Genomic DNA, 16,942 nt, shown 5'->3' on the forward strand with positions numbered 1-16,942 from the left:
TACAGGAAAATATAGAAGCTTTTTATTTGAAAGGCCTCTCAGTAGTAATGGTTGTTGCTGTCGTTGGGTGTTCATCATCGTGATCTCGTTATTGTTAATACGATGATCTCAACCACTTTTATAAATCACCGTTATCATTATCACTATCATTACATCATTTTTCCTCATCATGACCGATTCTTTTATAGACACGCATACCTTTACTATATATATATATATATATATATATATATATATATATATATACCTCGATAATCACACACATAGTACTCTTATACTGCTATTAACAGGTTAAATCATCACCGTCGGTTTGGTGTGTCGGCTGATACTCTTTTTTGCGTTTATAATATATCCCTTATTTTTATTTCTATATTATATGCCCATTAGGGTTGCTATTTATGATTATTTCTCCATTCTTTTCATTAATGTACAGGTACCCTGGTCCATTTATTGTTTGCTAACATCCTATGGAGAGGTGAAATCATCTATTAGCTTACTTTCACCGGGAGTAGATGCGAACGACATTATTTCGATACTTTCCTCAGTCTGTTCAAGACACGGCCCATATACGCGTTTCACCCCAAGACAAAGATTAGATAACGATCAGATTAGATCTGTTCATGTCAGACGTTCATGAAAAAGGTCGCACTCGTAATCGACAATCTACGATAGTAGACATATGGCATCATGTTTAAGGCTATCCACGCTATTACCATCATTATTTTATGTCGACTAAATACTCTGATTCCCACCGCTGGGGTCTAGCAGCATTCACACGTACTCTATAATACCTTGTTATGGGTCTCTGTCTTTGCATAAAAGTAATTATCTTTTTGTATTTGAATCATTGACGAGACCCGCGTAATTCAAATGTGTAGTGCAACCGATTGTCTAACAAGAAAGCGCCAAACGCCTTCTTTGTCTGCTTATGGCGACACTTGCTTGATATCGATGACTTACTAATATCTTAATGCAATCCATAATAATTATTAATAGCATGCCCGAAAACACATGCTAAGACCATTATTTAAGCCATGTCTCCTTTGTAAGTTACCTAGCTGACTGGCTGGCTGGCTGGCTGGCTGTGAAGCAAAATGAAGAAGTTCGCACCATATTGTTGCTATATATCTCCCGCAAACAGTGTTAGCCAAATTTTCATCACCATCATTATTAATATTACAATCTAGTTATTTTTCTATTTTTTCTATAAGCCTTTTTGACATCTGATTGTGTTTTGACTTTTTCTTTTATTACACAAACAAGGCTCTGTTATTAAATCAGCAATATTAACTGAATGAAAGAAAAGGGGGCTTTCGTTTTGCCGTTTGCACTTTTTCTGATGTACAGATCTGCTTATAATTGTCAGAGTCATTACAGTATTGTATTGTCATCACCTTTTCTAAAAATATATTTTTGGTTTCCTGCTACTTTTTAAATGTTCAGTTTCAGAGACGAGAGCGTAATTTTCCTTTCATATCTGCTTTTCCTCCTAGCTCACGCACTTTGACGAGGCAATAGTCTGACTGCGTTAGAGTTCTTTTAATAAATTTAACCATAATTTTCCTAAATGAACAACCGGTAGTGTATATATATATATATATATATATAACTCTGGAATAGCAGCAACATACTTCTATTCTAACTGCCGTTGATAATCTAACGACTCGATCAAAATTAACAATATTACAAAGATGACAGCTTCGTTTTCAGAGACACACACATATCCACAACTGTATATATATATATATATATATATATATATATATATATATATATATATATATAAAGAGTAGCTGTGCGGGTGGAAGAAAACAACCGGATGGTTACCGACTCGAAATATGTTTGTATTTATAACCTGCTTTGTCCAACTTGCGTAGAGATATTGAAGTCATCCTATTTTCAGTATCACATCTTAGTGATAGACATCTCGTACAATTATTTGGTTTTATAGCACCACTCAAAGCCTGGTAAACGGTTGACTTCAAATTTTAGATTAACGAAAGACGATCGTCTCGTACGCAAAATCTTTGGCCACACAACTAAGCAATATGCTCATAATACAGAATATTTGATAATAAAAGAGGTCAGCACTCCGACGTTGCTTAGTGTATGTATCGATCTTGGTTATTGCCATTGTATCAAGATATCTTATACACTCTCCGTTCTCACTTGCGCAAAGTCCCTTCCTTGCAACAAACACACAGAATCGACTTATAAAATAACTCGTTCATACAGGCTTCTGCTTCCACAGCACACTAATTGACTACATCATTTTTATCGTTACTGGATGATCTTCGAATCATTTAAAATAAGATATCAACGAGCGTTTCGTCAGCACCTCGTGTCGCCCCGCTATTATCACTGGTAACAGGAAAAACACTTCGCTCCTACCTATCAATGCTTCATGACCACATTACTAAGTACAGCATGTTTGTTATTGATTGACTGTTTTACATAGGTGTGAATGTAAGTACTGTTACTATTTGTGCCGCCACACGCAGTCGCAACAACTCACATAAACAACAGCCGGCCAAACGACATCTCTCGCAGTAGCTTCGCACCGAATCGTATGTATATACGACTATATATATATACATAACTATAACTTGACCATCATAATAAGTTATAGTAATGTGTATATATATATATAACTTGACCATCATAATAAGTTACAGTCAACGACAGAATGCGGTAATCATTATTCTAAATCGACTAGTATGTATATTTGCACTATTAACGACAATAGCTACTGTCTTACTAGCAATAATGATACTATGTAGAATGTCAATTACACAATGATGCATTCGTGTCTTGTCGTTCACCAAAAAAAAAAAGCGCTGACAAAGTTCTCGTTGAGAATTTTTGTCACCTAAAAAATGTCAATAAATTACAGTTAGCATAGACATTTAATTAACACTATCATTATTGCGTATCGAGTCGTCGCGCGACCATTCTGTGTGTTCCAATAGTTCACTCTTGTATAATATTAAGGTGGGTTAAAAAGGAGGTTCAGTGGCCTCAGGTGTTCTTCAGGGTTCATCACATAAAAGTGACGGCATCAGTGTCTCGTACACAAAGTAGTTAGGCTCTTTTCCATACGCATGCCTGTAGCGCCGGCGAGATGTAGATATATATATATACTTTAGACAAAGCGGGTGACAGTATATCGTCAAACATGAAACAATAGATTACCGGACACCTTCGTTCACTGTTCCGAGTGCACCTATAGATGGCGCTGTAGTTTAATTTGCTATAAAAATTTAGCGAAAATGGCGGCCTTTACGCGATTTGTCGTCCCGATTTTCCATAAATGCTTAATGCTGCTATTTACACAAAACGTGATGTGTTTTTGTTCTATGCGTGAGGATGAGCGCAAGAGTGTCGGGTCTAACCTGATCGAACTTTGTGCACGAACTTCTGTTCCTGGCTTATTAAGGCTCACAATAGCTATACCGTAGAAGCATAAGGTGAGAGAGTTAACGCGGAGAATAGTTGTTGGCCGCATCAATTGTTTACTATCCTCTTGTTGGGTAGGTAATCCTGCCCCAAAACGCAACAACCACAAAATCTTCTGGAATAACGATCATCTTTGGTTCGGAATTGACTAAAAAATCGCGGGACGGAATGCCTCTCGCCTCTAAATCGGGAATGTGTTTGTCTTTAGTCATTCCTCGAATGCTTTTATATATCTCTTTATCGTTATATATATATATGTATGTATGTATATATAGACATGATTATGCAACATTATCTTTGACATTCATTATATATGAGCTACAGCCTTTACTGCCTTTAAAAACAGCAACGCCTAGATTCATTCTGCGCAAATAATCAACGTCACACAATACATGCCAGCAGGCCTGTCACTCTCAGACTTTTGCAAGAACACCCATTCTCTATTGCTCCGTATAATGAAACAGCGTACGAGGTCTCTGCCCTCACAATGTGTACACTGGATATACTGCTGGAATAATTGACTAAGAGAAAAGTAAATACTGCCGTTGATTACGGTTAGATTTGAAAATGTAACCGCTTCTAGCCAGCTGATGAGCTGGGGCACACAAATCAATAAAGACTTCTGCATGCTTCTCGATGCATTATGTTAGTATACCTGCTCAGGCTAATTAGGCGAACTCAGACGTTATGTTTTGGTCAAGTATCTGTTACTGAGTAATGTAATGCTTTCTCCTCTATTATATGATAACAATTATAGTGATACGTCTGCTATAGAAAAAAACACGCTTATATTTGTTAGGCGTTTCGCCTTTTTGCTTGGTGATGATAAAATTTTTTTCTTATCGACATGCTTGCCTCTTGCAGAATTTACAAGGGCATATATCTCTGATCAGTATGAGCTTACGGTACAGCTGGTAGCCGAAATGGAATGATTGACTCTGGACTAGAAATTAAATAGTTAGTATTATAGTCGGCTATTGTGTGATTTTCTGGTGGGGAAAGAGCTGTTGTTTCCGTCGTGCGTTTGCACATACGAAAATGAAATATACGAAACTGCGGTAGGCACCTCCATAAATGGGAAACATTATCCAAGTACGTGGGAACAATGGAATATCACTGACGCTTATAATGAAAGACTCAGTGACGGTGCTGAAGACGATGCTCTGGCGTCGTTTCATATGAAGCGGCGACAACTCATCTGCTTGGGGAACGCGGACGGCGTTCTGAGCAGATTTTTCACAACAGTTGATTCTCCACAATACCTACTATCTATTTTAATGTAATAATAATATGTTGTAATGGTGACTCCGCTTGACTTTGTCTTTATGTTGTTGTTATTGTCTGCTTGATTGATTGATTGCTAGATTTGTATAACTGACTAGATCGATTCGCGTTGCAGATCTTCACCGGATGTATGTCACCCCAATGATGTTTGATCTTCTCATTATCGCTTATTGCCATCACTGTTGCCCTTCAAAAGGTTGTCGTTGTTTTTTCAATGCTCGCTGTTGTGCAAACAGCGTCCCGATGAAGCTTCACGACGTGTCGTTTGAGGTTTTCGAGTTGTGTGGCGCTATACGAGCAATAGCCGCAGGGATATGGGCGGTCGCCGGTGTGGATACGACTGTGTCGTTTCAGATTTCCTTGATAAGGCGTCTTATAACTGCACAGCTTACATTGGAAGAGTCCTGCTTCACATGAACGCGACACAAGTGAGATGACAGGATGCGTTGATAAGCGACGTGGTATTACAGCCATCCATAATCGGATATACACAAGTTGCACAGACGAAAGAGTACAAAAACAAGAGTTTAGTTAGTCGTAGGCTATGCTACACAATGTTCTATCTTAGAATTTGGCATTGTTCGAAGTGGAAGATCAGTTTTAGGGCCGTTCTGAAATAGATATATGATATTACTATGAAAATATATATGAGAAAATTTAGAGTGCGTAGCAGGGCGCAAGTGTAGTGACAGGCGAACATTTATTCAAGACAGAAAAACACGAATACGAAAAGGTAGGTTTACAATAGACGTGCGACCAAGAAAGAAACAGATCTGATGAACAGAAGCATTCTGCTGATGTTTGCTCAAAGATGTATCAGTGTGTGTGTGTCGGTCTGTGTCTCTGTGTGTGTATGTCTTTGCCTGTATGTATTTGTGTGTGCGTGTATGTGTCTGTGTGTGTGTGTGTAAAACAAGAAAAAGAAAAGTGCCAAAAAGACTGCGCAAAGAGCAAATTGACAGAAATGAAGGCATGTGATGATGAAGACGTGCGCAGGTAGACGAATGACAGAGCCGCTGACTATCGAGAGCAATCAGTAGCCGATGCTCTCTCAGTAGCCGATCTGAAAGAACACAGGTATTTAGTATTTGATCAAATTTTCACTATATAAAAGAGGCACCTGTTGGATGTTCATAATGTATATGGTTGCCGTTCAAAGGTCCAAATTGGTCTCTACCATAAATAATATGGCTATTCCGGGTTAGTTTTAAGACAGCTAGTGGAATATATTTACTTTCTTTTGCGATCGATCACAGATAATTTTTTTGCGCGCGAGACAGAGTTGGCATTACGTTTATAACAAAGCAAGCCTACGATACGGACATGCAATTAAATATAGCTCGATTATATAGTACACAGTAATAAAACATATTTATTATCTATAGTTGTATGCACTGTACAGAAGTCTACATAGCATGGGAACGTTCGAACCCAGCTGTATCTAGAAACACATTAATTATATTTTAAAAAGGTATCAATAATTAATATGTTTTCCCTTTGAAAGACGCCGATTTTTCAATTCTGCACCAGTCAAAACGAACAAGGGTATCTGCCTCTTTCTTTTTCGGTAACTTTTAAACACCAATATCATAAATTACACGCTACAGGGGTATGCTTGAGTAAACATCAAATATCGCAAAGGTAGATTTTTCTATACAATAATATAAACATTAAATCCACTATTAACACGCAATTCTTACAAGTCCTATCCAACATCCTTCTTTTCAATGATGGGCGGCTACAGTGAATGGGGTCTAACCGCGTTACTTTGCCTCTTTTAGCGTCTCTTCAAAGTCATAATTGTCACTATGATCCGCTTCTTCCTTCTTCTCTGTCGTTATCTTCTGCTCTTTTTTCTCCTCCAACTTTGTCATTTGTGCGAGCGTCGCTGACGCATTACTATATCCTCTACTGGCGGAAGGAACGTTTTCAAAGAGAAACAAATCTCCCCAGTTCGACGACCTCGCAGTTTTATATACTTGTCCACCGTGCTTATTCTTTGTGAATATTTGTTCTTTTATTTCACCCTTTGATGTGCATATTCTACAAATGACACATTTCGTGCGAGGTAGAACTGGGCTGATGATCCGAGCGCATGGTGGGCCCTCGAATAGGGCCTCCGGATTAACTTTAGTCATAACAACGTATGAATATAGGGACGTGTGCGATTTATGGTTCGAATCTAGAAGGTCCATGTAGCGTACTTCAAATGAGCAGGGCTTGGGTGCCAACTCGCAATGCATTCGATTACACCGAAAGCTATGAGTGCACGGAGCAAGAACGTGACCCTTAAAAACCGCCCCTTGCGGATTATTTACACTGAATATCTTGCTTAGTTCGAGCACATGCGCTCGGGCCTCTACCACCATTTTGTAGCCTGCTGAAGTCCCATTCTCAATAACGACAAGATGGCGCTTTGTTTTTGCCCAAAGTAATTCAATAGCCTCTCGTCTTTCACGTGCGTTCGGTAATTCCATAAGTGAAAACGCTGATACAACGATGTCGTATGTAAGCGAACAGTCCGCTCCCAACTTGGCCCTTTGTGAATACTCATTTAACGGCAACTGTTTACCAGATGGTCCACCCTGTGCTAAATAACGCGCAAAATCCCTCATATGTTTTGAGGGCTCGACAGAAAAGTATTCCTTGAATGAATGCGGAAACTGCTCTTTGAGTGCCCACCATACAGAACCGAGACCCGATCCGAAGTCAAAACATGATCGAGGTTCAATTTTCGGGTCCAGAATTTTTATTTCTTTAAACACTTTTCTTAAGACTGCGTACTCCATTGGTGTCCGCCCCAACAGGTAGCAGTAACTGCCGAACGCATCATAATTTATTGGGCGCCAATGATAGATGTGGTGCCGCATATCCTTGATAATAACTTCTTTAACCTACAAACGCACCAATATAAGAGATAACAAAAACAATACACATAAAACAGCAAAAAAAACTTCAAGTTAATTCTTTTACAACTACGTGCGCTGTTCTTCGATCTTCGATGAACATCAGGTAACTTCTGCATGGACAAAAAGGAATTAGTCTGTATTTAATTAATTCATTGGTATACCGAGTTTGTCCTAACTAAACAGCTGCTATACACATAACATATATAACTTCGTCCTTTCAGTTAGAGACTGTAGCCTTAGCTATTCTCATACTTTTACTATTGGAGCCGTTTACTCAAATTTTCAAAATATTTAAAAATATGGCTTCTTTCATAACAACCTCAGTCGTTCTTGTACAATATTTAAATCCATACTTATGTTGATTTACTATTGCGGTTATTAGATTTAGTTGGAGTTTACTACCAACCTGAGGAATGGCCATTTTTCTTTCCTCTCTGCTTAAGTTCTTCAGCTCATCACCAAAGTTATGCTCTATTATTTCCATGACCTTTTCTTTTAATTCTTTCTTTTCGACAGGAGGCCGTCGGGACCAAAGCTGATTTTTCAGTACTTTAGCTCCCTCAAGCAATCGGTCTCTTCGGTTTTTGTCTGGCAGGAATACATCTCCTGAAATCGTGATTGAGCAAACATGCGATTTGATAGATGTTTAGCACCCAATTTAGTTCTAAAGAGTTGATGATTTTCTGGTGGAACACGTCGGTACTTTCGGTAGGCTAAGAAATCATAAATAGTAGAGTAGCAAAATTATTACTACCAAAAACTATTACGTCTGTCGTGGCAGCATGTGTATGTTTTAAATCAAAAGCCTATATTTAAGTAGCCCATAACTTCTTATTTCGTACACATCACTTTACAGAAGAGCCACGGAACAGCCTTTCGGAGCTTATTAGCCAGTTAAACTTTTCACTTTAAACATATTTAAAATTTTTATCTCGTAAGGACTAGCACCTTAAATGGATTCCTTTGCTGTGGGCAATAATACCTACGGCACGATGGAGACCATATTTGAATATATCATGAGTAGTTTGTACAACGATGTTTATTTGTTTAATATAATTGCCCGACGAGCTGAAATAAAGGTTATTAGAAATGATTATGTAATTCTTACTTCTTTATATAATAATTATTATTGTTTTATATGATTTACTCTACACGAGTAGACATTTTAAATTACATTGATAAATGGGAAAGAGCACAAGTTATTTTGTACTCTCTCCGGTTCAGAGGGTTTGTTACACTTTTTATAAGGGCTTTACATAGTTTATATAAAATTGGATATTCACAATAATCGTACAAACAAGCCCACTCAGTGATTAGTGATTGATGATAAATGACTCAGCTAAACCGATGCATCTATTTAATATCTAAACAAGCCAATACTTTCAAGGTATCCATTATAATGGTACACCAGTTTTACGGTATTTAAAACATTAACTTTGATTTACACATCGACTGTTACATTGCTTATGTATTTGTTGGTTGATAACATTCACTCAAACATATCTGTGCACGTAAAGAGGAGAAAACATCGGATGCTCTATCACGCTCTCTATTTGCTAAAAATTAGACAAACTCCTAAAAATCGCATGGTGTTAAATATGCCTTCTTACACATACTGTTCCGCAAATATGTAGGTAGGACAATGCTGCATTGACAATTACGTCGTTGAAGGAAACTATACCAACTACAGCTGACTGGCCACAAATACGAAAACCGAAGCATGTCCAGTTAATTTAATGTTGTAATCCAATAGTATGCTCCTGGGAGCGAGGAACGTTACCCAATTGGTTGTCAGCTACTGACAATTGTTACAAGTACTAGACATCTACCGATGATTTTTAAATCCAGTAAATTAGAACAGTCGTATGCGTATTCATGATTAAAGTGAATCTTGGAAACAGCACGTCGCACAATGGGAAACATAATTTTTTAACTAAAACAAAACTCTTAATGATCGGCATTCTTAACTCAAAATCTAGAGATTAATTAAATTTCGTGCTTTTTCCGTTCGTTCCTGTTCGTAAGCACTGAAACAACTGAACGCCTGTAACAAGCAAAAGATCAACATGGGCATTGACGCTGTTGTTGTGTGCATTGTTATAAAACCTGTACTTACTAATTACAGAAACTACATCTGTGTCGTAGACAAAATATGGAATCCTACATTCACAAGAAAGGTTTATCATTAACTTAGATATTCCTGTTGATATTAGAACAAACGAGCCACACCAGAATTGTTCATAAAAGGTACGAATGGTTGTTCAAACTATACTAAGCCGCTTCCGTCCTTGCAATTAGTCAAACCTCTAATACGGGCTGGGCATCGGTAGCAGGTTGACGGTATCATCGATTGTCTGACACCCCGCTGCGATTATTTCTCAACGTAACCCCAAGTGAGATTATTTCGGAATCCCATTGCAGTTTAATTGTGTGGGTTTGTTACTCTGTTACATTATTGAGTTACTTCGTTCTTTTGCGGTGCTTAGCTTACGGTATCAGTTATTTAACGATTCGATTACAGGTTTTCCTTGATAAAGCCGAAATCTTACAGCACTGGTTCTCCCACCACTAGACATTTCGTGTATTTGTTATTGGTATTCAATAACTTACCAGCTATTGCAGCAGCATGCTGATGGCGTCATGTTATAATGGAGATCATCATCATCGTCACTTGCCTATACATAAAATAAGATAAATACTTTGCTTTTTCAGTCTAGAGTTATTTTAATTTAGCATTTGGCCAATTAAGCGAATACCATGTATGCAAGGACAAGTGCAATCATTTGCACGTTTTTCATTAAAAAGTAAGGACGGCAGGGCGAAAGCATGGTGTATAGAATTAAGCGAAACACACAGCCAACGATTGTGTGGCTCCTCATAGAAATACCCACGTTGCTTTGGAAATCTTTATTTTGATTTCATACTTTTAATTGTGTCAGCCAGTTGTATTAACGTTCTGTGACCGCAACTGATATGTGTTTCCGCTCTTCGGCTAACAATAAAACACGTTGCCACTTTACAGGATACCTACATAAGGCAGAATCCATTAAGTAAACACGCTTTAAACAGACCATTGTTCTAACGCAGTTATTTGAAACTAATTTTTTTCAGGCGAAGTTGCTTCCGGACGAAAAACGCCATAATTTTCAGCCCGGTTTCTAGCCCATCCGTGTCTTTGGTCCATAACATGTAGATACGTTGTAGTCTTCGCAATATCTGCGTGTAGCTGAAACCTTAAATTATATCAGTTTCAATGTTATTAATTAGTTTTATAACATATTTACATAGTATAGATTTAACTTTATAAGGACTAAGAGTCTTTAATTTACGCAGCTGTAAAGTGATGACCCTTGAAGTAAAAATGGCTTTGGCGCGACTTGGCAACAGTAGATGTGATGATCCATGATGGCAAAGGATCTGATCGAGATTATACAGACACCAGATGGACCTATAGATACAAGAGACCACTTTAGTTGCGTAGGTTAAATCTGCGTCGCTTAATCGTTGATAGGCACCATAGGTCACATGACGACTTCGCCGCGTCGAGGTACTAGTGCAAGCAGCAATATCCTAAGTCATGTGACGGTGAATTGTAAAATAGGTTATCGATTACAAGCATCATCGTGGTCTTCTCTTAGTGAGACGCGACGGGTCACGACACTGGATCTTGTGACTGCGTAATTGCGCTATTGAAAACACCATGAGTCCTGCTCTCTGTACTTGTAATAGGATACTGGAGGCACCATAGCTCTACTAACCAAATATGAGTCGCGGTTAATACATAGTTATTTACGATACAAGCACACCAGAATAAACGCAAACATCTGTGACACTGGAACAGTTTTGTCTGAAGTGATCCAGTGGACCACCATTGAATTTTGAGCGCTCAATATGACTGGCATTCAATGCATTTACATGTTAAGTCGGGACCTAGACCACTCCTTCATGGTCATCATCTTCACGACACCTCACCTTTAATCCACAAATAACTTTTTGATAGTAACTGTGCGTTAAGCGATGTTGGTAGGCGTGAACTCATTAATGCCTCAAAAATACGAGGAATTACACGTTTGGCTTTTAGCAGATCAAAAGTCGGGAAGATACAAGGCCTCAAGACAGCCAAAAAATCCAAAAGGCAAAGAGTGTCAAAAAAAGTCGTTGGAGCTTCACAACGCAGTTAGGGAGTGACATTTTTTTTCCCGAAACAGTTGAGAAAATCTATGTCAAAAATGCAGATATATTAAAAATGCCTTTTAAACTATTTCTATAATTTCCTGGGCGCTTACATCTAAACTCCATTGACAATCTTCTTACACCGCTGTCAATTACGGCTTGTTTATTATCGTTTTCTTTCAATACTTTTTTTTGCGGTCAAACTCAGATTTTTGGGTGGCGTTTAGCAACCTTTTTCGAAAAAGAAAAGATACTTTATTTATCTCTCAGTGACATTTTTTTTTATCTCTCTTACGAATTCAGCTAAAACAATAGAGTGAAGGAACATTTTTAGACTATGCTGAAAGAAATAATGTCTAAAAACGTTTGATGGCCTCGACAATAAAAAACAAACACATTGCATCTTAAAATCACATGCACATGTCTAACATAATAGTTGGTTTAGAAGCTAATATGCATAATTACGTTGAACAGGCAAAAAAACTTATTTTGTTATCAACTCTCTCGGTATCCCTGAAGCTGATAATCCTAGACTACAAAAGGTCAAAAGGACACATGATTGTACTAGCTTCATAACAGTCGTTAATTCAATGCAGCCATAACATTACATTTAAGTGACGGTATCAAGCTGCAAATAATGCCTATGAGAAGTCCCACAAATGATATTTCCTTCTTAAATAAAGCGACAAGGATAATCATTTTGGAATATTGGTAAAAAAAAGATTCGAGAAGATTACAAACGTGCACAAGAGGTAGGAAAAGGCAATGTATTGTCCACAAAGATAACGTATGAGTCCTAATACACTGCCAATGTTATATTTCCGCCTCCACAAGTTAGATCCATGTTCCGTTCGGCCTAGTTCTCGTGACTTTTTAATATTTAAAAATAAGTGAAAGATTTCACAAAGGAAAGATGGATATGTGGAATAAATGAAAGAGACAAAATTGAAGGAGCTAGACTTGACGCAAACATACAGAATGTATACTGCGTGCGTCTCGTGTATACTAGACAAGCTGCCCTAGAAAGTTAAATAAAAAAACCATAGAAATTGCACAAACGCTTCTCTATTTTAAGACAAAGTCAGCTCAAAAAGCTTATTTAGCTTATATGCAAAACATACCATAATCTATATTTTCCTTATACGAATATAAAATGTGTTGAATAAGCCATATTCTGGGATAGAGAATGTTATTACTTCGAAATTCTCAACACGTTCATTTTTTCTCGACGATTTGCTATCAGTCTTCCCATTGTTTGAAAGCTATCGAACAAAGCCAAAAATACCACTGAGAGCCGCATTGATCTAGCCACATAGTTTCAGTTTCCTGTGAACTACGACGCGCCCACCTGTCACAGCGGATTAAGGAAGAAGGGCTTTGTACGTGCCGAACAAGCTTCACAGGCAGTTGTGGTGAACGCAGGTTTACTGCGCAGTCTGGGCGATTCACTGGTAGAATCCGATGTGGCATCGACCGAGATGACAGGGATGATACAAGAATTATATAATAATTCGATAATTCAAATGAAACCAAAATAAAAAAATATACGCAAGTCGAAGTTTTTGTTTTTCAAAACAACTTCATGTAGTGAAAATAGCTGAAATCATACACTCAGTAACACCCACACCTAACAAAGCTGACTAAAACAGGTCAAAATCCTGGCTTGGCAGTTTATTTGTTCATGGCCACTTCCTTTTTAGATCAGCTTAAAAACGCCACTTTTATTTTACACTGTTGCACTATAGGTACTATGCTGCGTGACAGCGTGAGTTAAAAGAACCGCGAATGATATAAAACTTTTAAATACTCTACCTATTACATTGTTTCTGCATCCTGTAACTATTATGTGAAATCTTAAAACAATAGTAACTTTGGTAAATATTGCTTAAAAAATTCACTAAACCGGTTCCTCATTAAAGATCTACTCTTACTAGAATTAAAATCCATATATAATTAACACGATAGAAAAAGATTTGACTAAGAGTTGACGTTCGATTTTCCCATATTAAATAGTCCTATTATTAAAGCTCTTCCACTAGAGGATTATCGTTCCAAGTTCAACCAAGTAACAGCTCATAAATGATGCAATTTGTGTGAAAGGAAGAAAAATTCTCCTACCGCACATACTCCGAATGTGCTTGAGAGTGTCAAGATCTACCATACCGCGTGACGGTTTGACACGCCAGAAAATCAAGCATTCAAGGGAAGCACAGCACACCACAGTTATATTTAATGATCTCTTGAAAACAGTGCGTACTATTGTTTTTTGAGCAATGACTAGGGATCCTAGCGTGAATGTAGCAAGAAGTTAACAAGCTATATTAATTCATATAAAAATGATCTTTGCAAAATTTATATTCGAAAATGTTTTAACCGTTTTAATTCCTTTTGTTTTCTGTGATAGACTTATCAAAATCAAGTACATTAATGTTTCTATACATTGCACTGAGTGCTTCGCTGAACGGTCTTAAAATATATTTAGTGAACGTCGTCCATATAGCAAACCTTTTTGAACTTTTCCATTCCGACAAGTTGAAAATACGTTAACTGCTGTGCTGTTTCCAAAACTGTTTCACATTATGATGGCTTGTTTGTATTAAGTAATGAGTGGTCTACTTCCGCTAATCAAGCGCTTACGGCACCATGAGCCCATACTATGCACGCGATTCAAATAACAAATTATTGTATCGCTTCCATTAGCATTTAAAAAAGCCACATATATGAATCTGTAAGGTCCAGCAGACCTTTGAGCTCAAGAACTACTGAAAAGCAATTTCAATAACTTCTCGCTGTTACTATTGCATGAATATAGAAAAAAAAAAAAAAAGAAGTACTCTAGAAGTCGCCTATACCGTTGCCAAGATGTTGCTGTACGTTGACAGCCAACTTTTTTATATCATGTAATTTTATTCAGGCAACGAGAACATGATTAAAAAGAAGCCAGCTCCACAGAGATCAGCAGAAGCAGGACTAGATCAACAACAATGAGTGCTGTTATTCAAGGCATAATCAAAGGACACAGTCCCTCATTCACCCTCCATCGATGAGCATGAGCGCACCACCACTCATTATCATCATTGACGATAGCAGTAATGGCAGCAGCATGTATGCCGTGCTATAAATGGGCCCGCTCAGGCGCAGCTGATCACATACAATCGCCTAGTTGTATTTTCATATCAATATGTATATTGTAATACATATATGTGCCGACACAATTAATAGGCATAGGAGTGGCAGCAGAACTGGTCATTGACGAGACAGATTAAGCAGCAAAGAGGGAACTAAACCTCTTGTCTAAAAAACTAAAAGGTGATTGAATTAGTTAATAAAATAAACTAGGCACATTCTCAGATATTGTTTTCTGATGTTGCTGAAGACACCTATTTTACAGAGAATGTTATCTATTCGGGCATGATGTGTGCACTTCTATCTGTGTGGCTTACTATGCTCCACGTCTATATCTTAGGTTAGCAACCATGGGGTATATTATCAGCATAATTATTTTCATTACTAAAGTTGTCAACAAAGAGTGACATTAACACCTTTATTCCCACAAAACCGTGATCAAACAAGAGGGCCTAAACGAGTTATAGAGGGCATATTGTATACGGTTTTGTGGTCTATTACCATAATATATATAAAACCGCAACCATTGCGGTGGTTTTGGCGGTGATCGAGACGATGATGATGTTGTGTGGTTACTGCCGCGGTGCTCAATTGCCCCTTCTCTCTGTCCCATTGTCCCTCTCTACCTGGGTCTTCTACTAGATTTAAATGTCGCACCATGAAGTTCGAGGATCCGTTTTTGGTCCTACTGACGTTGTGTTATTATTGCCAAAATCATCCAGCGCAGGCGAGAATATCAGCAGTTATACCCAAAGCGACAACAGCTCTGGTTGGAGCAAGCGCTACTGCAATCAGCGATAGTGCAACAGCATTAGCAATCTGCGTATGAACTACACGCGCAGCAACGAACGCAGGCGGCTGCTGTAGAACACGTGGGCCTTCTTCTTCGGTCCCGCTGCTGTTAGTTGCTTGCTTCGCCCTTATGATCCTGTTGCTTACCGCCTAAAAGGACAGGTTCGGTAGTTGAGTGGGTGGTTATTGGTCTGTTGTTTGAACAGATTGGCAAAATCTAGCAGTAGCAGCAGCACTGGCCATCCAGCCCTGCAGCCGTCGTCTCTTCTCTCTATTCCTGTCTGTAGAGCTGACATACGCTACACACTCCCCCAAACGCGTAAGTTCTTATGCACGCAGTAACAAACCAATAGACATACTATTAATGTCCAATGGAAACACATCGCACCACCAGCAGCAGTACGACAACGATCATCACCTATGAGACGAGCGCATAAGGGCGTTTCTGCGCGCTGTTTTCTTGCCTGCAACAGCCCGATAAACTGACACAAGAGAAGCAGATCATAGAGTGTTGGTAGTAACTCCCGTCGTGCTCTGTGAGCTATGTAAGTATGAGCTAACAGCAGTCGCGGCGATGTTAGCGCGGCAAGCGAAGAGAGGCATCGTAGTCATCGCTGTCGTTTACTATGATTGTTGTAGTGCGTGTGACTAGTTGTGCTTATTGTCGTAGTAGGTGTTGGCATAAAATGCTGATGATGCTGCTGATCCAGAGCGGACGACGCGGCGCAAGTATAAACCCAACATAAGCAAGAATGGCCCGGCGCAGCTCGGATCGCAGCAGCCGCTCTTGCTTGATGCTGGGCCTGCTTGAATGGTAACAGTCAACTAAACAGCTCTGAAGAGTCGATTCGTTCCAACAGCGTTTGCACCATTATTCCGTTACCCCATCAGCGCTGCCTTTCCCGGCAGAAATATCAAAGTGTGGCGAACAGAAACAGAAGCCTTGGGTACAAGGCTACGGCCTGCGGCAACAGCGGATATCTAGTGGGTAATCTTGATCCGCATTTGATGATGCTGTATTGTTGATGGAGTGTAAGTTATACCTTCTTTCCCCTTTCCGAGGAAGATTTCGTCATCAAACAGGCTGACACAGGCAGTTATTCATCTCCGTCCTGCAAAATACTCTCCAGAACGTTACAAGGATACAGATAGGCTCAATAAAAGAACTCGCTTATTTGTCGTCGCAGTGGGCACACAAAAAC

At 38.7% G+C, this 16,942-nt stretch overlaps 1 protein-coding gene across 3 annotated transcripts in view; it reads right to left on the bottom strand.

Moving 5' to 3' along the window:
* LOC111271713 (ribosome assembly protein METTL17, mitochondrial) overlaps nt 1-16,942 on the bottom strand; it is a 23,163-nt gene continuing 6,221 nt past the window's right edge. Inside the window, exons 2-5 of one of the 3 annotated variants that reach the window (XM_086973008.1) lie at nt 10,721-10,882; nt 10,260-10,324; nt 8,056-8,255; nt 1-7,634 (exon numbers count right to left, since the gene is read on the bottom strand). In XM_086973008.1, the coding sequence (XP_086829134.1) occupies nt 6,504-7,634; nt 8,056-8,133 (1,209 nt within the window). In that variant the 5' untranslated portion in view covers nt 8,134-8,255; nt 10,260-10,324; nt 10,721-10,882 and the 3' untranslated portion in view covers nt 1-6,503. The remainder of the gene's footprint in view (nt 7,635-8,055; nt 8,256-10,259; nt 10,325-10,720; nt 10,883-16,942) is intronic. The other 2 variants (XM_086973009.1, XM_022852678.2) reach the window with 2 other exon arrangements.

The sequence above is a fragment of the Varroa jacobsoni genome, unplaced genomic scaffold, assembly GCF_002532875.2.
Source record: "Varroa jacobsoni isolate VJ856 unplaced genomic scaffold, vjacob_1.0 contig00905, whole genome shotgun sequence".
Lineage (NCBI taxonomy): Eukaryota > Metazoa > Arthropoda > Arachnida > Mesostigmata > Varroidae > Varroa > Varroa jacobsoni.